The sequence below is a fragment of the Molossus molossus genome, unplaced genomic scaffold (genome assembly GCF_014108415.1).
Source record: "Molossus molossus isolate mMolMol1 unplaced genomic scaffold, mMolMol1.p scaffold_m16_p_1, whole genome shotgun sequence".
Taxonomy (NCBI): Eukaryota; Metazoa; Chordata; class Mammalia; order Chiroptera; family Molossidae; genus Molossus; species Molossus molossus.
The window spans coordinates 204,171,442-204,196,920 of record NW_023425344.1 but is presented as its reverse complement, the minus strand read 5'-3'; the positions used below and the strand labels follow the sequence as shown (position 1 = coordinate 204,196,920).

The 25,479-nt window shown below is 39.5% G+C and overlaps 1 protein-coding gene across 1 annotated transcript in view; it reads right to left on the bottom strand.

The window, feature by feature from the left end:
- Window positions 1-25,479, bottom strand: part of LOC118642574 (IQ domain-containing protein H-like) — a 41,220-nt gene that overhangs the window by 6,205 nt on the left and 9,536 nt on the right. Inside the window, exons 3-4 of the mRNA XM_036280456.1 lie at window positions 23,316-23,410; window positions 13,339-13,456 (exon numbers count right to left, since the gene is read on the bottom strand). Of these exons, the coding sequence (XP_036136349.1) occupies window positions 13,339-13,456; window positions 23,316-23,410 (213 nt within the window). The remainder of the gene's footprint in view (window positions 1-13,338; window positions 13,457-23,315; window positions 23,411-25,479) is intronic.

Below are 25,479 nucleotides of genomic sequence, written 5' to 3'. Positions count from 1 at the left end.
CTCCCCAGACATGAGCAGACCATAAAATGACATACATCTGAGCAGTAGATCCCACACAGAGTAATCAAAATTGAAATGCTTCACAAACAAAGTTGAGACAGGCTATTTGCTAAGTTATAGTATTATCAGCATAACATTATTCTCAACAGTGTTTGCTACAAGTAATGCCTTCTAACGTGTATATTGCTTTATATCATATTCCCACTGGTTAAAGGCATCTGCTGTTTAATCTCAAAATCAGAAAAAAAAAAAAAAAAGAAAAAGAATCCAACTTCCTTTAACACTCTGATTCTTTCAGCCATTATTATATTTCATGGAAGTACAAGACGACATGTTCTGGTTCAAGCCATATGTTCTGGGTGATAACACCTACCTTCACAGAGCTGTTGGTGAGATTTAAAGACAAATGTATGTTAAGTATCTTGAAAATTATAAAGTGCTATTCAGGAGCCAACTTGCAAAGGGGCTTCTACTCATCAAATAATAACTGCAATAGATTGAAACACTTCAACTGTATACAAATACACAAGTTCTTTAAAAAATTTCCTCATCTCCCTCCAAAACTTAGTAAAAGTAAAGTTAATCTTAACCTTGATAAATGAAAGAATTAAGCATTCATCCTGCTTTTCCTGGAAATCTTTTTTTTTTTTTTTGCATTGTTATCTTCAGATAAAGCAGGAGAAAGAGAGGGAGGAAGAGAGAGAGAGAAACATCGAGGGGACAAACTGCAACCGAGGTATGTGCCCTTAGCGGGAACCGAACCCAGGACTCTCTGGTCTGCAGGCCAACGCCCTAACCGCTGGGCCAAACCGGCCAGGGCCTGAAAGTCTATTTTTAAGATTCACTAAAGAGTTGATAAGGAAAAGTTCTTCAAAAAAACTAATAAATGCAGAATTAAAGATAAAGTTAGAAAATCGCCACTTTACAATCCCTAATGAAATAATGTATTTAGGTAAATGTCAAGGGTTGCTCACACCATTAAGGTGAAATGTGGTGGAGAACCTCATAAAGGGTAGATTGAGCTCATGATACATAGACTCACTGATCTATCTTAACATCATTAAAAGGGAAAAAAGCCCTGGCTGGTTTGGCTCAGCGGCTGGAGCGTTGGCCTGAGGTCCAGAGACACCGGGTTTGGTTCCCGTTAAGGGCACATACCTTGGTTGCGGTTTGTCCCTGGCCCGGTTGGGTTCTGTGGGAGGCAGCCACTCGATGTGTCCCTTTCACGTTGATGGTTCTCTCTCTCTCTACCACTCTCTCCTTCCTACTCTGTATGAACAAAAAAAATGGAAAAATGTCCTCGGGTAAGGACAAAAAAAAAGGAAAAAAGAATTTGCCTCTGGATATGCTATAAAAGGAAGGACACATCATCACCTAATGAAGTATTTCTGCAAGAAAGATGATACCCGAATCTGATCAATCTTCTAGATAAAACTAGTTTATAAGAATTACTAGGGACAGAGGACCATGTAAAATGACACCATAAGATTGTAATCGACCAAATCCAAACTGTGGGGAAAAACTATGTGACAAATGATCTGATTTCTTCAACTAATAAATGATATTTTTTAAGTGAGGGAAAATATAATAGATAAAATGAGATACAACTGCAATTTGTGGGCCTTGTTTACATCCTGATTCAAACAACAGTAGAAAGACAAACAGGGAAATCTGAGTGGGGGCTGGAAATTATAGAATAGTAATGCATTGTTGAATTTATTAGGTGTGATACTGTTTAAGTCTGTATCTGAAGTATTTAAGGGTAAAATGAGATGATGCCTGCAATTTGCTTTAAAGACATCACCAACCCTGGCCAGTTTTTCTCAGCAGTTAGAGCATCGGCCTGCAGTCCAGAGAGACCCGGGTTCGGTTCCCACTAAGGGCGCGTACCTCAGTTGCAATTTGTCCCCAGCCCTGGTTGGTCATGCGGGTGGCAGCCATTTGATGTGTCCCTTTCATGTGGATGTTTCTCTCTCTCTCCCACTCTACCTGAACAAAAAATGGAAAAATGTCCTCGGGTGAGGATTAAAAAAAAAAAAAGACATCACCAAAAAGAGTAGAGGGAACAGATGAAATAAGAATGGTAAAATTGCCCTGGCCTGTTTGGCTCAGCGGTTAGAGCGTCGGCCTGCGGTCCTGAGAGACCTGGGTTCGGTTTCCGCTAAGGGCACGTACCTCGGTTGCGGTTTGTCCCCAGCCCTGGTCGGTTGTGTGGGTGGCAGCCACTCGATGTGTTCCTTTCACATCGATGTTTCTCTCGCTCTTTCTGTTCCTCTCTCTCCCTCCCACTCTACCTGACCAAAAAATGAAAAAATGTCCTTGGGTGAGGATAAAAAAAAAAAAAAAAAGAATGGTAAAATTATGGTAACTGCTATAGCTGGTGATGATTACAGAGATTTTATTCTAATTTTGAGTCTATTCAAAAACAAATTTTCTTAATAAAAAGTCATATTTGAAATTAAAGTATAATTGAGATGTAATTATTATTTTATTATCATTCCTATGCTAACATTCTGTGCTCTATGATATCCCCTTCTACCTCCCTGCTAGGGCTAGAGGGATCAACAATCACAGCATCACTTAACTCCAAGCTAGTTTTACTTTTTTTTTTCTTTCTTTATTGATTCTAGAGAGAGAGGAAGGGAGAGGGAGAGAGAGAGAGAAACATCAACTGGCTGCCTCCTGCATGCCCCCCCCCACCCCCGGGGACTGGGCCTACAACCTGGGCATGTGCCCTGACCAGGAATCGAACCGGCATGGGTCAATGCTCAACCACTGAGCCACACCAGCTGGGCCCAAGCTGCTTTTAAATAGTCTGACTGCAGCCTAACTGCCTTGGTTGACAAAACCTTAAGACATAACTACTTCTATTCAGATGTGCCTATCCTATTTTCTGATTCCTATAAGAGTTGAATTGGAGAAAAAGAGAAAGGTTGGGGAAAGAGCTAACATTTATCGAACTTCCATTTTGTGCCAGGCACCATAATAATAGGGGGGCGTTGTCATAATCCACCTGATTTATTTTAGTTTTTAAAATGACAGGAGGCAGTATGTGATATTATCACTACTTACCAACGAGGGTAACTGGTTAAGTGACTTCTCAAGATTGCACAGCCTGAAAGTAGAGAGTCAGGATTTGATTTATGTCTCTGACTCCAAAGCCTCTTTCTGTCACAACACACTGTCACATTATAAAGAAATGCTAGTTGATCCACTCTTGATTCAACTTCCTTTCTGTCTATCAGGTTGCTTATTCTCTCTCTAATCCCCACAGGCACTGCTTTGGTCCATGCCCTCATTGATTATAAAGGTCTATTACGTAGACCTCTGTAATGGCCCCTAAGATGGGTCTCCTTGCCTCCAACCCATCCTCTGTATGACCTGCAGAATGATTGAATCTCTGATCACTAATTGAAATATGTGTTTCACCTCTTTAAAATCCTCTAATATCGCGAAGGCCCGTGGCAGGTATTGACACGATGTGATTTCTGCCCAGTGCTCTGAATGTCAAAGTGAAGAAGTTCAACGAAGCCCGGGTAAACAGCGGGAGTAACTATGACTCTCTTAAGGTAGCCAAATGCCTCGTCATCTAATTAGTGACATGCATGAATGGATGAACGAGATTTCCACTGTCCCTACCTATTGTCCCACGAAACCACAGCCAAAGGAACAGGCTTGGTGGAATCAGCAGGGAAAGAAGACCCTGTTGAGCTTGACTCTAGTCTGGCACGGTGAAGAGACATGAGAGGTGTAGAATAAGTGGGAGGCCCCTGGCACCCCTCCGTCCCTGCAAGGGAGCGGGGTGGGGTCCACCAGCCTTGCTAGATTCAATGCAATCCCCATCAAAATACCAACAACATACTTCACAGAACTAGAATAAATACTTCAAAAGTTCATATGGAACCAAAAAAGACCTTGAATAGCCACAGCGATCTTGAAAAAGGGGAACAAAGTTGGAGGGATCACATTACCAGATTTCAGGTTACACTACAAAGCCACTGTAATCAAAACAGCCTGGTACTGGTACAAGAACAGGTATATAGACCAGTGGAACAGAACAGAGAACCCAGAAATGGACCCAAGGCAATATGCTCAATTAATATTTGACAAAGGAGGCAAGAGCATACAGTGGAGTAAGGACAGCCTCTTTAATAAATGGTGTTGGGAAAATTGGACAGCTACATGCAAAAAAAATGAAACTAGACCATCAACTTACACCATACACAAGAATAAACTCAAAATGGATAAAAGACTTAAATGTGATTCATAAATCCATAAAAATCCTAGAAGAAAATGTAGACAACAAAATTTCAGACATCATACACAGCAGAATTTTCACTGATACATCACCTAAGGCAACAGAAACAAAGAAAATTAACACATGGGACTACATCAAACTCAAAAGCTTCTGCACAGCAAAAGATACAATCATCAAAATGGAAAGGCAACCCACTGTATGGGAGAGCATAAATGCCAATGATATATCAGATAAGGGATTAATTTCCAATATATATAGAGTGCTCATACAACTCAACAAAAGGAGGACAAAGAACCCAATTAAAAAAATGGGGCAGAGAAACTAAATAGACACCTCTCCAAACAGGACAAATGTCCAAGAGACACATAAAAAAAAGCTCAATGTCACTAATCATCAGAGAGATGCAAACTGAAACAACTATGAGGTATCACCTCACACCTGTCAGAACGGCCGCCATTAACAAATCATCAAACAAGTGCTGGCGAGGGTGTGGAGAAAAGGGGACTCTAGTACACTGCTGGTGGGAATGCAGACTGGTGCAGCCACTATGGAAAACAATATGGTGTTACCTCAAAAAATTAAAAATTGAACTTCCATTTGACCCAGTGATCCCACTTTTAGGAATATATCCTAAGAAGCCTGAAACACCAATCAGAAAGAATATATGTACCCCTATGTTCAGAGCAGCACTATTTACAATTGCTAAGATCTGGAAATAGCCCAAGTGTCCATCAATAGATGAGTGGATAAAAATGCTTGGTACATATACACAATGGAGTACTATGCAGCTATAAGAAAGATCTCTTATCCTTTGAGACGACATAGAGGGACCTGGAAAGTATTATCCTAAGCGAAACAAGCCAAACAGAGAAAGACAAGTATCATATGATCTCACTTATTTGTGGAATATAATGAACATAACAGTCTAAGGAATGGGGTAGTCCCAGAGATGTGGAAGTGGGGTACAGACTGACAATCCCCAGAAGAGGGGATGGTGGGGGGAGAGATAAACCATAGAACTTATATGCATGTATGCATGAACAATGGACATGGACAACAAAGCTGGGGACAAGGCAGGGAGGGAGGGGGAGGGGGGAATCAGTGGGGGAAAAGGAGAAACATCTGTAACAAAAATAAATAAATAAATAAATAAATAAATAAATGAAATAAATTTTAAAAATCCTCACCCTGGTCAGTTTGGCTCAGTGGTTAGAGCATCGGCCTGCGGTCTGGAGAGACTCGGGTGAGGATAAAAAAAAAAAATCCTCTAATAGCATGCCCCTTCCTTCATTCCAGATTTCCATAAGCGCTCTAAATAAAATGCACTAGGATAATGGCCTAGGGCTACCTTAGATATGGTGGTCAAGGAAAGCCCTTTTGAGGAGATGACAATTATACTGAGACCTGGGTGAAAAACTGAGCTAGTTATGCAAAGATCTGGGAAAGACTGAAGTGAGAAATTTATGATTAATGAGAGGGGATAACTACAAAAGCTAAGAGGCTGATGTTAACATGTGAAGGGATACTTCTATTATGATAAAGGAGAAGGCATAATAAATCTAGACATAGAAAAAAAAATTTTTTGTTAATCCTCATCTGAGGATATTTTTCCATTGATTCTTAGAGTGGAAGGGAGGAAGGGAGAGAGAGAGGGAAACATCAGTGTGAGAGAGAGACATGATCTATTGCTTCTCATGTGACCTGACCAGGGCTGGGGATCGAACCTGAAACCCAGGTACATGCCCTTGACTGGGAATCAAACCTGTGACCCTTCAGTCTGAGGACCTGACACTCTAGTCACTGAGCCACACTGGCCAGGGCTAGACATAGAAAATTTGATAAATTTGATAATGGGAAGGTTAGGACTAAGTTTTCCTGCATGTGCTGAAAGCTGGAAGAATTGCTTAAATAAGATGAAAGTTATTCCTCTCAAGTGTAGTAAGTGCAGAGATAGGCTGTTCAGCGTGGGTTTGGAAGTCCATGAAGTTGCTAGGAACCAGGCTCCTTCCAGCTTAGCACCCTGCTATTCCTAGTGCATGGCCTCCTCCTGGTCTAGGATGGCTGCTAGAGTTCTAGTCATCGTGGCCTCTTTTCGGGGAACTAACAATTTCTGCCACAATCATGTAACCTAATTCATCTATGGAGGAAAAGGACAATAAGACAAAAGTGATAAATAGTAAAATAATGACAGGCCAATGCATTGGAGGTTTTTACAGTGCTGAAGAATTGTTGGAAGAACATACTAGGTGAGCTGGCGGACTAGGACATAGAGGTCAGAGACCGAGTGAAACATATTTTGGAGATGATGGACTTACTGGTTACAACAAAGCCCGGACATTAGGCATACCCCTCCCAGCCTTTCCACGGCACTTTTTTTTTTTTTCCAAACTGCTATTATAGCACTCGCCAAACCATCTGTAGAATGCCCGTCTACAGATTAGGAGCTTCTACGCACTGAGATTTGCCTCGCCAACATATAGTAGCATTAAAATTAAAATACGTGGGGAAATAAAATAGCACACCAGTGATAAAAGGCATTTTTTAGTTTTATTATGTTTTTGTTATTCTTAAAATATGCCCCAGTGACACAATCGTCAGCTTTGTAGCAGTACTGTGCTAAAGAGGGCATTCTGTCCAATTTTTATGGCATGTGGGCCAATTACTAACTCCATGACCTCCCTTTGCTGCAACTCATCTTATGAGTTGGTGGTCAGAGAAGACGGCTCTCCTGTATGCCCAGAAGTTAGCATATCCTGGTAAGTCAGCAAGAAGGACATGAGAAATTTTGGATGCCACCTTTAAAATGTTACTGAAGCACGGAATACCATTTAACAAAATTCAGGTGATCTTTGCAATTGTAGCAAGTAGCTTATGTTTCTGGAAAAGGTGTTATGAGTAAAAAGTATGCAGCTAATTGAATCTTTTATAGAAACAATGTTATTATATTCTAAGGGCCTTTTTTTTTGTTTTGGTTAATCCTCACCCAAGGATATTTTTCCAATAATTTTTAGATAGAGTGAAAGGGAGGGAGGGGGAGGAGGACAGAAAGAGAGACATCGATGTGAGACACATACATTGATTGGTTGGCCTCCCACATGACTGGGGCCAGGGATTGAACCTGCAACCCAGCCCTTGACTGGAAATCAAACCTGTAACCCTTCAGTCAGCGGGCTGACACTCTAACTGCTAAGCCAAACCAGCCAGGGCTTAAGGGCCTATTAAAAAAAAAAATGTTATTGATTGATTTTTAGAAAGAGAGAGAGAGAGAGAGAGGGAGGGAGAAAGAAAGAGAGAGAGAGAGAGAGAGGGAGAAAGAAAGAAAGAGAGAGAGAAAGAAAGAAAGAAAGAAAGAAAGAAAGAAAGAAAGAAAGAAAGAAAGAAAGAAAGAAAATAACATCAGTGTTGTTCCAGTTATTTATGCATTCATTGGTTGATTCTTGTATGTGCCTTGACTGGATATCAAACCCACAACCTTGGCATATTGGGATGATACTCGAACCAACTGAATTACCCGACAAGGGCCTAAGGGTCTATTTTTGATGCCAATTTTTAATACAAATAACCCCAAATACTACACATAACCATCTGTTCCATTAGCTATAACTTACGTATACTGTAAAGTATAAACCTCTTTAAAGTGTATATGTAAACCAATTGAATGGGAACTGAACACAGTAAAACAGCATTGCAGCCCTGGCCAGTTTGGCTCAGTGGTTAGAGCGTCGGCCCACGGACCAGAGAGTCCCGGGTTTGGTTCCTGCTAGGGGCACATACCTTGGGTGCAGTTTGTCCCCGGCCCCGGTTGGGGTTGTGTGGGTGGCAACCAGTCGATGTGTCTCTCTCACATTGATGTTCCTCTCTCTCTCTCTCTTCCTCCCTCTCTCCCTCCCGCTCTATCTGAAGATAAATGAAAAAAAAAAAAAGTCTTTGAGTGATAATCAAAACAAACAAACAAAAAAACAGCACTGCATATGATAGAGTATCATAATGTATTATTTCTAATTCTAATGTAGCTTCATAACTGCTGCATTAGTGTTACTCAACAAATCAGAAAGAAAATGTTCACCTTCATTAGGTACATTGCACTGAGGAATTCTGTTAGGAAAGTTTAGAGGGACAGATCTGAGGGTAATTCTGGGGACAGGGTCATTGGTGGACAAAATCTGGAATCTATTTTGTTTTTGTTTTTTCACTTTTTAATTTCTTTCTGGCAAACACAGGAAGAGACCTTGAGTTTTTGTATTTTTTTGCAGTGGTGAGGAAGAGTCAGGACTTTGAGGTCAAATAGACCTGAGTTTGAATCCCAGTTCTCTCATTCCTTAGCTTTAAATTATTATCGTCCCTAGTCCTCAGTTTCCTCATCTGTAAGATGAGGATACTCATAATTCCTTCCTTCAAAATGTTGTGAGGATGTGATATGGTCTCCCTGCTTCTGCCCTTGTCCTGTGATGTCATATTCTCACCACGGCAGCCAGAGTGGCCCTTTCAAATTGCAAATAAGACCATATCAGTCTCCTGGTCCTTCAGTAGCTTCCCGTCTCACTCCAAGGAATACCCACAGTCCTCACAGGGGTCAACAAGATCAGGCCCCTACTACGTTTCCTGCTTCTCTCCCCATTGCCCATCCTCCCCAGCTTCCTTGCTGCTCATACTTCGAATCCAGGGCTGTGCACATTCTGCTTCCTCTGCCTGGAATGCTATGCCTCCAAATGGCCAAATGACTTGCTCCCTCATGTCCGTCAGATTTCTGTTCAAGTGTCATCTTACAAGTGAGACCGTCCCAACACCCCTTCCCTCCCCAGCTTTTCTTTCACCAACCGACATACTACATGTTTACTTTTCAAATCTTTTTTTTTGTTTTCCTAATGCCTACCCCACACCACCTAGAATGTAAGCTCTGTGAGAGCAGAGGAGTTTGGCTGATGTCTAAAGCAGTGCCAGGCACATGTTAGGTACATAATAGATGTTGACCAGTATTCATCAACAAATAATAAAAATAATTATCACCTCTGTAACGCTTACCACATATGGGGCACTGTTATAAACACTTACATATGTTAATTTATTTATCTTTACAACAGCCCTATATGTACTATCATTATGCTCATTTTACAGACAAGAAACTGAGGCACAGAGAGGTTAGGTGACTTGCCAAAGTACAGGATGTGAGTCCATACTTTTAACCGTTATGTTGTCATTTATTGAGATCAGGCGGGGCACTGGGTATAGCAGTGAACAAAACAGAGTCTCTCTGCTTTAGATTAATAGAGACTTAAGAAATAAAGTAATCAAATGCATTGAAAAATCTTAGCAGATCTGGGTTTGGATAAAACAGCAGGAGAAGCGATTTGGGAGATAATTGGGGAAATCTGAATATGAGCTAGGTATTTACTGTATTCAAGAATTATTGTTAATTTTTTTTAGGTGTGATAATGGTATTGTGGTAAGTAGGGATATGTTCATTTTATTTTATTTTTAATTTTTTTTTCTTTATTGATTTTTAGAGAGAGAGAGGAAGGAAGAGAGAGAGGGGGATAGAAACATTGATGAGAGAGAACATTGGCCACCACCTGCATGTCCCCATTGGGGATCGGGCCCACAACCTGGGCATGTGCCCTGACCGGAAATCAAACCGGCGACCTCTTGGTACATGGGTCGATGCTCAACCACTGAGCCACAAAAAGGGAAAAAATGTGGACCTTATATTTTAATAAGAAGACAGACCACAGTGGTTGGCTCCTTCTCCCTGCTCTATTCTGTCAAGTCCAGCAGCCAGCTCATCAGCAAAATTTCCCACCCCGATGTTACGTGATGTATAACTCACAGTGAAAGTCTGTGATGCAACCCTAACTTGCCCTGACGTTTTTGCCTTTGATCTCTCACCTATGGTTCCTCATGTCAAAAATCATCAAAACTTGGGCTTGAATTAAATTTTGAGAATCACTTTCTCAATTAGATCCCATTTCACAAAATTAAAGCTTCTTTCCATCTAAGACACAGGTGTTGCACATGGCTGCATCTTATTAAATCACACACTTATGTGTGTTTGCTTGATAAAGCATCCCTGTTATGGAATTAATACAGAGAATAACTCTCAAGCAGTCAGATGGCTTTATTTTCCCAGCTCCACAACCATACCAACTCTATCATGCTTCTAAGTGGGTCCTTTGATCTAAACAGTTTAGAAATTTCTATTCTCAAATTGCCTTTGGACTTAACTTGCCAGACACAACAAGGAAATCAAATAGTCTCTTGGCCTATAAGCTTTTTCTCCTTCTCTTCCTCCTCCTTCCTTATCTTTTGTTGTTTTTATTTCAAACCCTTTCCTTGACTGTTAGGAGCACATGTGCCCACGGTGCCCCAGAGACGGTTTGGGCTGGTGTGGATAGGGAGCTAAGATGTACTATAAAGAAACTCCATCAGAATATGGCTTTTTCAAATGTAAAAAAGAAAAAATGAATAAACAATTCTTAGTTATTATGCTTAATTACAATGGAGTGACTCCTGTTTATCACTGAAATGTTTTGCTGTAAAATGGAAGTCCAAAAACAGCTAACAACTTTGGAGCTTAAAGAAGCAACTGGGGTTTACCTAGTCTAAAAGGTTGGCTATGGGCAATTAAAGGTGGTAATATCCCAGTTGGATTTCACTACCGCTTAATAATACAAGCTTTTGAGTTGGGGCAGCAGGCTTGCTGGAACAGCTGGGGAAACAGCACTGCTTGGCATTGACTTTACAATGTGAAATTCGGGCTATCCTTTGTGTCAGCGGTTATGCATTTTTAAGCAGATGTCGCTGATATTAGAAATAAAACAATAGGGATCCAAGTGCTGGAGGTAAAATCAGGACGGGAAACAGTCTTTTCCCCTTTCTAAATGAAGCTCACCCAAGCTCACAGCATTTCAAAGAACCCGGGGTTATACTCAGCACAGAAGATTCCCTATCTTTATAATCATTGGCCAGCATTCAAAACTCTATTGGGAAAATAAATTTCTGGCCACAGTTTTGTTTTTCCTAAAGACAGACACAATAATAAAGCAACTATACATTTGACAACAGTCCTAATTTCACATATTTTATTTTATTGTTTTTATAAACCAGAGATCTCAGATCATTCCCTGGTGGACCAGCGGTGGCCCTCCTGAGATTCTTGGCAAAATAATACAAATTTAACTGAAGCAGACACTTAATGGTAAGGAAGATAAGAAGTTTAAGCTCCCTTTCATAGTGTTCTCTTTTCATGAAAACCTTTATTATTATCTGGTATCTTCTTAGCAATGGGCTGTCTTCCCATCCCCAAACCCCTGCTAGAATGTAAGCTCTGTGAAAGCAGAGACCTGGTCCGAGTTGTTCATTCGAGCTGCCTCTGACCTCCTTGGCACACCGGAAGTACTCCACAGAGCGGCTGAACAAACCCAGTGTAACAAGTACAATGAAAGCTGGGAGCAGGCTGCTTTGGGAACACGGCCTGGACTAGTATTTTACACGGGGATGAGTAAGTATTTCCTTAGAAGTCACTGTACTGGTTTCATTTATTCATTCAACAAACATGTATTGAGAGTCCCTTAGAACTGTAGAGCAATGAACAAACTGACATGGATCCTGCCCTCCTTATAATCTAGTGGACAGACAGACATTTTAAAAAATCATACAATTTAATATCTAATTACAAATTGTGGTAAGTATGATGAAGGGAAAATACAGGCTAATATAAACAATTATAAAAAGGGTACCATGTGTTGGCTGCACAACTCTGTGAATATACTAAAAACCACTGAATCAAACACTTTTAAAACAGTGAGTTTTATGGTATATAAATTATATCTCAATAAAGCTATTATTTTTTAAAGGGTACCACAGCTTTGGATCCCTGCATTTCTGGGTACACAATGCTGTCTCTGACCCTTAGTAGCTGTGTTGTCTTGGTCAGTTTCTTTAACATTTTGTACCTTGGTGTCTTCAACAATAAAATAAAGGTAATAATAACAGCTCCTTTTAGGATTGTTCTGAAGGTTAAATAAGTTAGTATTCCCAAAGCACTGACCACAGTACCTGGTACTCAAAAGAAGTGAGCTATTATGAATTTTGGGGAGTCAGGGAGGAAACAGGAGTCAAACTGAAAGAACACCCTAAGGAGGCAAAGTCAGAAACCTTCTGAGCTCTATTCTTGCCACTTGAAAACTTTCTTTGTAGGTCTCTGTTTAAAAATTTGAAGGCATTCTGTTTTTATTTATTTTGCTTTCTGAAGAAAACTCTTGTCAGAGAAATTAACCATGCCATAAACATCTGAAAAAACAATGACATGTTTTCTCATTTAGACATAAAGCAAATTTCCTACCTTTACTCTTAATTTTTTTCTAACAGCTTTATTGAGATATAGTTCAAATACCTTAAATTCTCCTTTTATTTATTTTTTTCATCCTCACCTGAGGCTATTTTTTGCATTTATCTTCAGATAGAGTGGGAGGGGGAGGGGGAGAGGGAGGAAGAGAGAGAGAGAAACATTGATGTAAGAGAGGCATATCAATTGGTTGCCACCCACACGACCCCAACCGGGGCCGGGGACAAACTGCAACCCAGGTACGTGCCCTTAGTAGGAACTGAACCCAGGACTCCCTGGTCTGCAGGCCAACAATCTAACTGCTGAGCCAAACCAGCCAGGGCAAATTCTCCCTTTTAAAAGGTACAATTCAATGGTGTTTAGTATACTTATAGAGCGGCGCAGTCATTGCCACTATCTAATTCCAGAACATTAAAAAATTTTTTTCTTTATTGATTTGAGAGAAAGAGAGATAGAAACATCGATGACGAACATCAATTGGCCGCCTCCTGCATGCCCCCCACTGGGCATTTGACCCACAACCTGGGCATGTGCCCTGACCGGGAATTGAACCAGCGACCTCTTGGTGCATGGGTTGACATTCAACCACTGAGCCACACCAGCCGGGCTAATTCCAGAACATTTTTATCATCCTCAAAGAAACTTGATACTCATTAGAGTCACTCCTCATTCTCTCCTCCTCCCAGCCTCTAGCAACCACTAATCTCCCCTCTGTTTCTATGGATTTCTCTATTCTTACCTTTATTTTTGGAAAGACATGTGGAAATGTGCTCTGCTGTCTTTGGGGTTGCCAAAGTTTACCCTCAGATTCTGAAGGTAAAATAAATGATTTCTGATCAATTATAGCTGGAAGCAACCTAGTGAGGAAAAAGAATTTAAAATCAAATTTGCTATCTTAAAAGCTTCACAAATTGTAATTTAAAAACAAGACATCCTACTTAAATTAGATTTTACAGGAAATATTCTGTTGGTAATTATAATAAATTAGAACAATCTTTAGTATTTTTACCTCTATAAAACTGTAATTGTTTATTAAGCATGTGAATTTCCAAGTCTGATAAACACCATTATAGCATGAATAGAAAACTCTATGTCTGGCTGAGTTTATATGACACACGTTGACATAATTACTGCATTATAAAACATTTCTTGGTAAAGAAAAATACAATATGATTCACTTTGTTTAATAAAACCAAATCACAGGGTAGCTGATGTTAAATATATTCAAAATGCTGGTCCCCTGAACCACTTTATACTTACATTCTTTAAACCTCTACTATTTTATATATTGCAAAGACCTAAGGATCAAAGGTGGTTAAAGGTCCTCCTTATTAAGCAGTGGGCAGGTCCGTGAAAGAACAATGTACAACAAAATAAAGATGTAAGAGTGAGTGTATATATGACTTCCAACTTTTAATTTGGGAGTAGTTCTTTAACATGGTTAACATAATTAAGATCAATAAAAGTCAACCATCAATGACTTAATCTCTTGATTCCACTGTGATACCCATTTGTCTAAAATTAACATTAGAAAGTAATTTATGGACTTCTGGTTTTACCCAACATGTAAAGAGCTAGGATGTTATCACTCTCAACCTTACAACAAGATAAAAGGGTGAAGAAACCCAAAACAACTCTTCTTGGATCCATCAGAGAATTCAGATCATAGGGAGAACTGCTTGTGGCCCTGAACGCTGGAGAGAGAGGCAGGTAACGACCACGAGCAGAAGCTGCTGCTGAAGCCTGTACTGGCAAGAGCGCTTGAACTCCAACAGATGCAACACTGGAGGCTCTGTGAATTAGCTGGAAAGTTAAAAAACTCCTAGGGGCCAAGTCTTAGGGGGACCCTATACTTTCATGAGTTTTACCTCCAGGAGCCCCAATATGTTCTCATGGTAAAAAGGAGAGAAAAATCCCCTCATGCTACCAGTAGGGAGAAGGGAAAAGAAACTATTTCAAAATACTCCCAGAGAGTTCTGTTCTTTGTAATGAAGGCAAGATCTCTAGGAAAGCTATTTTACCAAAGCCTTATCAGATCTGAAGAAGGGCAGTTAGCTAACTCCAGCCTCCTCTGGTCCTCCTGTCTCACCTAAGGGGGAAAATGCCAAGAAAAACTAGTGAAGGTAACAATCCAGGGACATAGACCCACTAAAAGACTGAGAACTAATCATAGGATTATCGAATGCTTCCCCCTAACATACTATCTATAGAGCCTCTGTATAACAGAGGACTACAGACGAAAAACTGCAAGGCTCAGACTCTATTTAGAAAGGAGTTTCTAGGGAAACCCAAAGACAACAGGGGAGACAAAACAGACAGCGGAGGAAATGGAAGCCTCAGAGACCTCCAGTTATAACAGACAGTAAACACAGCGTAACTGAGAAGAAGGCCTAGTTACCTCAGTTCCTATTACCTAATACATCAACAAAAAATGACAAAGCGTGCTGAAAGGAAGAAAAAAATGTCTGTCCCTGGCTGGTGTGGCTCGGTTGGTTGGAATGTCATCCCGTATATCAGAAGGTGGTGAGTTTGATTCTCGGTCAGGGCGCATGCCAGGGTTGCAGGTTTGATCCCCAGTTTGGGCGCATGTGGAGGCAATGCTTTCACATCAGTGTTTCTCTCTCTTCCTTCCTCTCTCTCTCTACCCCTTCCTCCCCCTTCCTCTCTCTGAAATCAACACAAAAGAAAAAAAAAGTCTGAAGAGATAAAGCAAGCATCAGAATCAGATTCAGATATAACAGATTTTGGAATTATTAGACCAGGAATTTAAGATAACAAGATTAGCCCTGGACGGTTTGGCTCAACGATTAGAGCGTCGGCCCGCAGACTGGAGAGTCCCGGGTTCAGTTCCTGCTAAGGGCATGTACCTCGGCTGCACTTTGTCCCCGGCCCTGGTTGGGGTCGTGTGGGTGGCAGCCAGTCAATGTGTCTCTCTCACATCGATGTTTCTCTCTCTCTTTTCTTCCTTCTCTCCCTCCTGGTCTATCTGAAGATAAAGATGCAAAAAAAAAAAGTCCTCGGGTGAGGATTAAAAAAATAAATAAAATAAAATAACTAAGATTAATATGCTAAGGGCTCTAGTGGAAAAAACGGACAACTTGCAAGAACAGATGGGTAATTTCAACAGAGAGATGAAAACTCTAAGAAAGAATCAAAAGGAAATGTTAGACACATCTCAATTAGCATGATAAAGTTTCACTAGAAACACTTGATCTGTAATTAATTTCATAAAATGTAAAAATAAAAAAACCAAAGGAAAAGAAAATGTTAGCAATCTAAAACACTGAGAAATAAAGACTGCCTTAGATAGGCTTATCAACAGACTGGACACATGCAAAGAAAGAATCAGTGAGTTTGAAGAAATGTCAATATAAACTCCAAAACTGACATAGAGAAAAAAACCTGAATAAACAGAACAGAACATCCAGGAACTATAGGACAATTGTAAATGATGTAACATATACATGATGAGGATGTCAGTACAGAAGAAAGAATCAGAAGAGATATTTGGGTAATAATGGCTGAGAATTTTCCAAAATTAGTGACAGACACTAAACCACAAGTCTAGGAAGCTCAGAGAATACCAAGCAGGATAAATACCAAAATAAAAATCTAAACTTAGACATGTCATATTCAAACTAGGGAACCAACGACTAAGAGAAAGTCTTGAAAGAAGACAGAGAAAAAAACCAACTGACCTATAGAAGAACAAGGATGAGAATTATATTGAACTCCTCCTTATTAACCATGCAAGCAAGAAGAGACTGGAAGGAAATATCTGAAGTATGGAAAGAAAAACCCCACTAACCTGGAATTCTGTATCCAGTGAAATTATCCTTCAAAAGTGAAGGGGAAATAATCACATCCTCAAACAAACAAACACTGAGACCTGTCTTGCAAGAAATGTTAAAAGAAATCCTTCGGAAAAAAGGAAAATAATGCAGGTCAATTATGGGATGTGTAAAAAAAAAGAAAAATCCAAGGACCTCACCATTATATTCTTTGTGTCCCAAGGTCCCTAACTAGTCTACCTTTATCCTTCAATGTCTTAACTTTGTTTTATATATAATGTCCAGAGTTTTCAGTTGTACTTAGAAGAAGGAATAGGGTAAGTCTACACCATCTCCCTAGAAGTGAAACTCAGTATATTTCTTATGAAGCCTTTACCTCTGTGGAGTATGTATAAGCAAATTCTCACTGAAATACAGTGTTGTATCTTGCTTTCCCTCCCCTCAACATACACTGTGAGAGTTTTTCCATGTCATTAAAACTTATTGGATATATATACACACATATATATATAAAATATTCATTTTAGTAGACCTATAACACACATATAAATGTGTATGGAGGTAATCATTATTTTACTGTTAACATTTAAGGTATTTTCAAATTTATTGGTATTAGATACAACACTGAAATTAATACATGTATACAAAGATTCCTGAATATCACTCCTTATTTCCTAGGATAAATTCCTAGAAGTAAAACTACTTAAATTAAAAAATAATAATTAAAAACATCTTCTCACATATTTTGAAAATAGCCTTTAAGAACTTTATACCTTCACTAGGAATATAAATGTATGCCCGTCCTGCTTGCCACCATACGGGCCTTGAGGATTAGGGTGGCTTAAGTGATCTGTTTTGTTAAATCGAAAAGAAAAAGAAGTAATATATTGTTTAATTTGCATTTCCCTGTTTACCAGTGAGATTAAATATTTTTAATATTTTTTCACATATATACTAGCTATTTGCATTTTTCTGTTGATGTCCTTTTGCCTATGTCAAGAGCTCTTTGTATTTAAGAATACTGGTAATTTTGGTATCATATCTGCTGCAAATGTCTTTCCAGTTGTTTTTTATTTTATACTTTTTAAATTTTTATTTTTTGTTTAAAAAAATTCAAACCCACAGAAAAACTGAAAGAATAATGAGCACCAAAATACTTTTTCTTCACCTAGATTACCAAGTGCTAATATCATGTTACCCATTCTCCATCTGTATCTATGACTAGAATGTAACCGTATTCTAAATGGGGTTTGTGGACTGCCTTGTAATAACCATGAAGAGACTGGCTCCCAGATGCTTCAATAATCGAGCAAAAAAATGTATCTTCTGATCTACTCTCACCGTTTAACAAAAATCTCTTTTTCCCCCTCTCACTGTTTCCCACTATTTATCAGCTTTGTTCGTGTCCCCTCACCCCCACTCCAAACACTAGCACAACAGAAAATAAAATGAAGATGTCTGTGCAGTTCCGATAGTGTTGGTACAGATGGAAGTCACCCTCCTGGTGTCAATAAGCAAAGCCTGGTCGTTAAGAACTGTGTGAGCAGACATCACAAGCAATAAAGTCTGTGAAAGCCAGTAATGATAAGAGGAAGAACCACACTTTAACATAGAAGAAGAATCATTGACAGAGTGGAGATAATAGTGTAACCTATTTTGAAAACAATGTGAAAGCATTTTGAGCTCTTTGGAGAAAATACGCCACTTCTGATAATGTCCTTACTATCATTGTTTCCTGAATGACTGCTAGGAAAATCTTGCATTTGCTGGCATCCATTATTATCACTTTGTGTACCTACTGGTTTTTGTTTCTACTAGACGAAACTACCAGATTTTCCTTTCAGCAATACTTTCTAAAAAGGAAAACTGTCTTTTGTGAAAATGAGGTTTCCTGTCTTTCAGGCAGCTCTGTGGAGAAGATAGCAGATTGCAGACATTTGACTGAACTTGAATCTGAGTCTCACCATGGACCATCTGTGTGACTTGGGGCTGAAGGGATCCTCAGTTTTCACATCTTTGAAAGGAGAGGGTAAATATCTACTTTACAGGCTTTTAAAAAGTCCTTTGCAAACTGTTAAATGTTATAAAAATATTGATAATAATGAAATTCATGATAATGAGGAGGATAATTATTTTATGTCTGTTATAAATCATAGTTAAAGGTATACCCAGGGATAGTCATTTGGAATGAACTCTCCCAATTTCCTGGGTTTCCACAGACAGAATGAAGCCCCACATATCTGAACAATGTTGATTTGCATTTACTCATAGGAACTGTGTGCTCTGCTGTCAAAGGAGCAACGGAGATCTACAGTGTTCATCACATGCCACCCTTCTCAGGAGGAGCTGCTGCCCTGGACTTTTGGCCTCCATCAGGCTCCGTTAGACTCATCAGTCCTACCAGCCAGAGTGCCAAGTCCCACTCCTGGCTTATCCCAGAGCAAGAGGCTTCTCCAACCCTTCATGGCATCAGGGGAGCAGAATTTCCAGGACCAGGCTTTTCATCATACAGAAGGCAGATCATCTATGTGGCCAAAAGAATATTGATTCTAGGGAGTCATGCTTGCCTCAGCAATTCCAAGTACACATGGTCTGCCTTAGGAATACCAAGAGTGTTTGTTAAAATGCAGACTCCAGGACCCCATCTGGAAGCTAGTGGAAGAGGATTGCAAACCACAGTTTAGGAACCATCACTTTTGACCTGTGGTCTCTCAAGTAGGGTGCCCACATAACAGAAGATGCATAAGACATTGCCGTTGGTTGTGTGAAGAAAGTATAAGAACTTTTATTTACATAAAAATAAGAAATTACTTTCTACTATTATTTAATATTCAGCTTATCACTGGATCTCTCAAATGGCCACGCCACCTGCAGTTCCGGAGGCATTCTGCGTGGGAAGCTCCGAGCCACAAAGGCACGGACTGTGGGCCAGCACTGATTGGCACATTTGCTTTCAAAGCATCAGAATGTACTGCAGTTCACTCATACAGTGAGTTCACAGGTTATATTATTTAGTTTTTAACTTAAACTAAGCCTGAAGAAGTGGACAGGTGTCAGAGAAAGACAAGTATCACATGATCTCACTTATTTGTGGAATATAATGAACAAAATAAGGTGATGAACAAAATAGACCCAGAGACATGGAAGTAGGGTTCAGACTGACAAACTTCAGGGCAGGGGTGTGGGGGAAGGAACAGATAAACCAAAGAACTTATGCATATAAGCATAACCAAAGGACATAGACAACAATGCTGGGGTTGGGGTGGAGCGGGGCAGGAATGGGAGGAGGGTGTCAGTAGGGGAAAAAGGAGAAACATCTGTAACAAAAATAAATTAATTAAAAAAATAAATAAGAAAAAAGATTCTTGAAAAAAATCACACCATTTTTGTAAGATAATTATAGCAAGCAGGCATCCGAGAAAAACAAAAGGCAAAACTGACACTTTTATTTCTAACGTGAGCTTTTCCACAGCTACATTTGAAAGTAAAAATGACGATAATCTCATTGAATTTATGAAAAGGCAGCTCCTTAAAACCCCAAAACTTAAAAATTATTTGAAAGAGTAGCTGAAATATGGACTTACATCTAACTAGCATCAATGCTGAATCTCACCTAAGTGTAGAGTACGTTTTGGGATATTAGCTACAGTCAGTATAAAGTTATCATGATTACCAAGATTAAACAACCAGAACATGATAGTTAATAACCTTTTCTAGCAAGATAAAAAAATTTTGTCCTGATAATAAAGTAAAACAATTATTTTTAAATGTTTATTTCATCTTTATCTCATTAAAAATTTCGATGTTGGTCTATTTTATAATGTATTTACTCTATATGATAATAAATATGTAATTTATAAGTAAATCAACATACACATATTATGGGTGCATGCCCAAATTCTTTGACTGATGGCCATGTGGGATAGAAGGCAAGATCCAGCATCAGTCGCAGCATAAAACTTCCATGAAGCTAAGTCTCTCCTCTGATCTCATGACCAATGTTGAGACTAAGCAATTTGTTCCTTAGTAAGTCATGCCATTGGTAATTTAAAAATTACTTGTCATTTGGGTATTTTTTAATACTTTTTTCTTTATTGATTTTAGAGAGAGAGGAAGGGAGAGGGAGAGAGAGCTAGAAACTACGATGAGAGAGAACATCATTGGCTGCCTCCTGCATGCTCTCCACTGGAGATGGAGCCCATAACCTAGGTACGTGCCCTGATGAGGATCGAACCGGCGACCTCTTAGTGCATGGGTTGATGCTCAACCGCTGAGCCACACGAGCCAGGCTTATTTGGGTATTTTTAAGGGCTTTGTCATGGAACCTCAGAAGAAAAAATGCCATGAATCAGCTAGTCTTATTCTCCCAGGTTTGAGAACCTGAAGGAATTCTGAATCCTATAAATTTACTTTGCATACAATCTCCCAGCAGACTCTAAGCCAAATCTATTCATGACAGCTTCTTGGGGCACCCCTGCAAATACAGGACCAGGTGTGACTGTCTACCTGGGAGAATGTCAGACCCCTGAACCCCCTGTTTTCCCTTTTCATCTACTACAGCTGCTTCTCTTTCTCCCTGAGCCTCACACTTGGTCTCCCAGGGCCTGCCTCAGGCCTGCTTACTTTGAAGACCTACTTTGGACTTTGCTCCAGTTTATGACCTTGGCTCATCTCATTTTGTTTTCAAAATGCATGCCACACCAGCACCACACATCTGCAGCTTTGACCGAGATGCTCCTGCCATCTCTTGCCAGGCTTCCCATCTTCATGATAGGAGGGCCATTGATACATTATTATATTAAATAGAAAAGATAGAATCCAAGGACCATTTCTGGAGACAGCTCCATGCCCCAGTGAATGTCTCTTTTAACTCTTTCAGAGACTCTAATAAAGGTCGAGGACACCCATTGATCAGGGGAAAGAATTGTGTAAGACAAAGTCTCTGCCAGAACCTTTCTGTTTGCATTAATTACTCTCTAATTTCCTCTTTTCAGCTATCATAACCTGCAAATCTATATCCCAGGCTTTCTGTTCTTCGCTAAGATGAGAGAACAAAGCGAAAACTGAGGACAGGAGAAGATTCTTCCCCTGTTTACTTTCCATAACCCCTCCATTCTGAGGCTTTCTTACTTGCTGTTTGCAAGCTCCGTCCTTTGACCACGTGCTTTCTTCACCACAACAGATCTCTTGGCTGCTGTTCTGTAGGCCTCCACTTGCCTTGTTGGGCCCTCTTGATTTTAAACTAAGAGTCTATATAAATTTGTAAAGTAACCTCCAATATTTCTTCTCTAAGAATCCCTTTTATTATTTTCCCTCCAGTTTTCTTATTTTAAAAGGTTATGTATATTAACCTACTTGCAAGTCATATTTTTATTCCCAAATAAAAAAAATCAAAGATATAAGTGACTAAAAATTAGACAGACTAGGGAAAGGTTGCCTCTATCTAGGGGTGATGGGTGCTCATGGCACTACCTTCATGCTGGGGAAAAGGAGACAGGTGCAATGCAACCCCAAGGTTCTGCTCCCCACTACTGAGTGCTGGGACTTGGCTAAGTCTATATATATCCACATTTCTTTGTGCAGTATTTTTGAAACTTGACCTTACTGTCTGATATTATTCACTTATGCTTAATATAGCAGGTCCTCAAATAATGTCATTTTGTTCAACATTATTTCATTATAATGAAATATATCATGATGAGAAGGAAAAAAAAATCGATTTCCAGCTGGGGCCACTTTGTGTGGAGTTTGCATGTCCTCCCATGTCTGCATGGGTTTCTCCAGGGCCACATTCCAGACACATGCATGTTAGGTGAACTGGCATGTCTACATTGTCCCAGTCTGAGAGTGTGGGTGTGAGTGGCTCTGTGATGGAAGGATGTCCTGTCCAGGGTGGGTCCTGCCTGGAGCCCTGAGCTGCTGGGATAGACTCTGGCCATCCCTGCCCCTGGACTGCAATGAAGAGATAGGACAATAATTCCCTTACTTGTTTTTATTAATCTTCCTTAAATGTATGTATAGCTCACATTTATTTCACTGTTCAATATTAGAACTGTTTGGGTCTTTACTTAGAAGTTTACTGATGTTTTTGTGGCCAGAAATATGCTGTAGGAACTTAACTCTTCTTTATATCAATTAGCTGATGGTAATATTGGTTTTGTTGCACATCTTTGTTTCACTTAAAGTCACAGTTTCCAAGAACCTATAGACCTCAACTAAGGACCTACTCTGTATATTTACAATTCAAATATGGGCCACAGTTTTGGAGCTGAGTATAAAACCTGAATCTACAAATACTGAAATTCAAGAGGCTGACATATAAGAAGGTCCAAGGTGAGGCAAAGTCATTTCTCTTTAACTCAATTCTAATTTTAATAAATCATCTCTTAGGATGTATTACATAATAATTATTTCAAGCAAGTTTTATTATTATTGTTGTTCTTATCATTATATATTTTTACCCCAGACACCAAAATCATTTTTACAATAAAGCATGTATGCTAAAAACTGTAAAGAAAGAGCCATGTAATCCAAATAGCCTAAAAACCGATTTGCATTAAAACATTTCATTATGAGTTGAATTTTGGACACATTTTACTAAAAAAAGAGACTTACATCAAAATATGACTCTGAAATCACTGTTATGATGTCAAACATTAGAACTCAATAAAAGTTACCCAGAATAAACTTTATTACAGTCCATATTGTGCCATTAACTTTTTTCATATAATAAACATAATTTATAAAATATTTGCAAAACATGATCTTTTCCATTAACTTTTTATGCAAAACTTCTACTGAAATTAGTAGACTGAGTACAAACAATGCCAATAACATTTTGTCTTTACAGTCATCTCACCTGCATGAGAAAAGTTATTTTCTTTTTTTGTACTTTTTTGGATCCATAAATGGCTATTTTACTTACCATCTGGAAGTGTGGGGATAATATAACTCATCATTATTAACAGGAGTCGTTAACACACGATGGTTTACAACATTTAAATACTCCTCAATGTGAATCTGTTACAAAAAAGTTCAAGTTTAGGCCATTATAGTGGACTTAAGATACTCAGCTAATTTACTTCATTTCATTAGGTTAACACTCCGAATCGTATAATTAAGCCAAAAGACACAATACTATGTGTTTATAGGCCTAAGGTATAATTAGGCATCTCAAGGCCAAATTACTTTATCCCAAAAAGGGTAATAAACAATTGAGACTCAAGGCTTGAGTGAGTGACCTGTAGCACTCTTCACAAATGAAACTATGCACAATAGTCAGTAAATCGCTTAGCCAGGTAAATTTACTAGGCAATACAGAGATGGAATAATGTCCTTCTCTTACAGCGACTTCAAACAAGCATCTGAGGAAAGAATTTGGCCTTCAGGTAACATTATTTAAAATGGCCAACCCAAAGACTCCAGCTGGGTCCAGCCCTCTCTCCATCAGGTAATATAGGACAATGGTGTGCTGGTCTGATGAGGCTACAAAATCAGTCACATCTCTGACAGCCTCAGGAGCTGAGTGATGAAGCTTATAATCTGGTCGAGTAAAAGGCTGAGGCAAGAATGAAGATACTGACCGAGGTCTAGAAAATGGAGATGGTCCTTGTTTGGACCCATGGGCGAATACATCCTTGCTGTGTTTTATTTATTTTTTATTTTTAAAGAAATTGAGATATAACATATTAGTTTCAGGTATATAATATAACAATTTGATATTTGTATGTTTCATGAAATGATCACCACAATAAGTCTAGTTACAAAGTTTTTTTCTTTTTTTTTTTTTTTTATCCTCACCCGAGGATATTTTTCCATTTTTTTGTACAGATAGAGTGGGAGGGAGAGAGAGGAAGGGAGAAAGAGAGAGAGAAACATTGACGTGAAGGGACACATCGAGTGGCTGCCACCCGCATGACCAACCAGGGCCAGGGACACACTGCAACCGAGGTACGCGCCCTTAGCGGGAACCGAACCCGGGTCTCTCCGGACCGCAGGCCGACGCTCTAACCGCTGAGCCAAACTGGCCAGGGCCAAAGTTTTTTTCTTTTAAGATCTTTCTAAGATCTAATCTCTTAGCAACTGTCAAATATACAGTACAGTATTTTTAACCATAGTCATTTTGCTGTACAGACATCTCAGGACTTATTTTTTATAACTGGAATTTGTACTTTAGGACCACCTAACCCATTTCACCTGCCCCCATCTCTGGCAATCAGCAGTCTGTTTTCTGTATCTAAGCTCAGGTATTTTTTTTTAGGGGTGGGCTGGAGAGTTAGATTCCCATATAAGTGAGATTCCCATACAGTATTTTTTTTCTTTGTCTGACTTATTTCACTTAACATAATGTCCTCGAGGTCTATCCATGTTGTCTCAAATGGCAAGGTTTCTTTTTTATGACTGAATAATATTCCATTGTGTGTATATATTTTTCTTTTTCCATTAATTGATGGACACTTAGGTTGCCACCATGTTTTGGCTATTGTAAATAATATTGCAATGAATGTGGAGGTGCAGACATTCATTGCACTATTATTTAGTTTTTGAGTTAGTGTTTTTGTCTTCTTTGGACATACATCCTTGTTTTACAAATGAATATTCTTTTTTTTTTATCCTCACCTGAGAGGACATTTTTTTTTTTGCATTTATCTTCAGACAGAGTAGGAGGAAGAGAGGGAGGAAGAGAGAGAGAGAGAAAAACATTGATGTGAGAGAGACACATTGAGTGGTCGCCACCCACACAACCCCAACCGGGGCCAGGGACAAACTGCAACCGAGGTACATGCCCTAGCAGGAACCAAACATGGGACTCTGGTCCATGGGCCGATGCTCTAACTGCTGAGCCAAACCAGCCAGGGCTTATTCTTTTTTTTTTCTTTTTTATGTTTTCTTTTAGAGAGAGAGGGAGAGGGAGAAAGAGATAGAAACATTGATGAGGGAGAACGTTGACTGGCCACCTCCCGCATGCCCCCAACTGGGGATTTGGCCCACATCCTGGGCATGTGCCCCAATCAGGAATAAAACCTCTGACCTCTTGGCACATGGGTTGATGCTCAACCACTGAGCCATACCAGCCGGGCTGAATATTA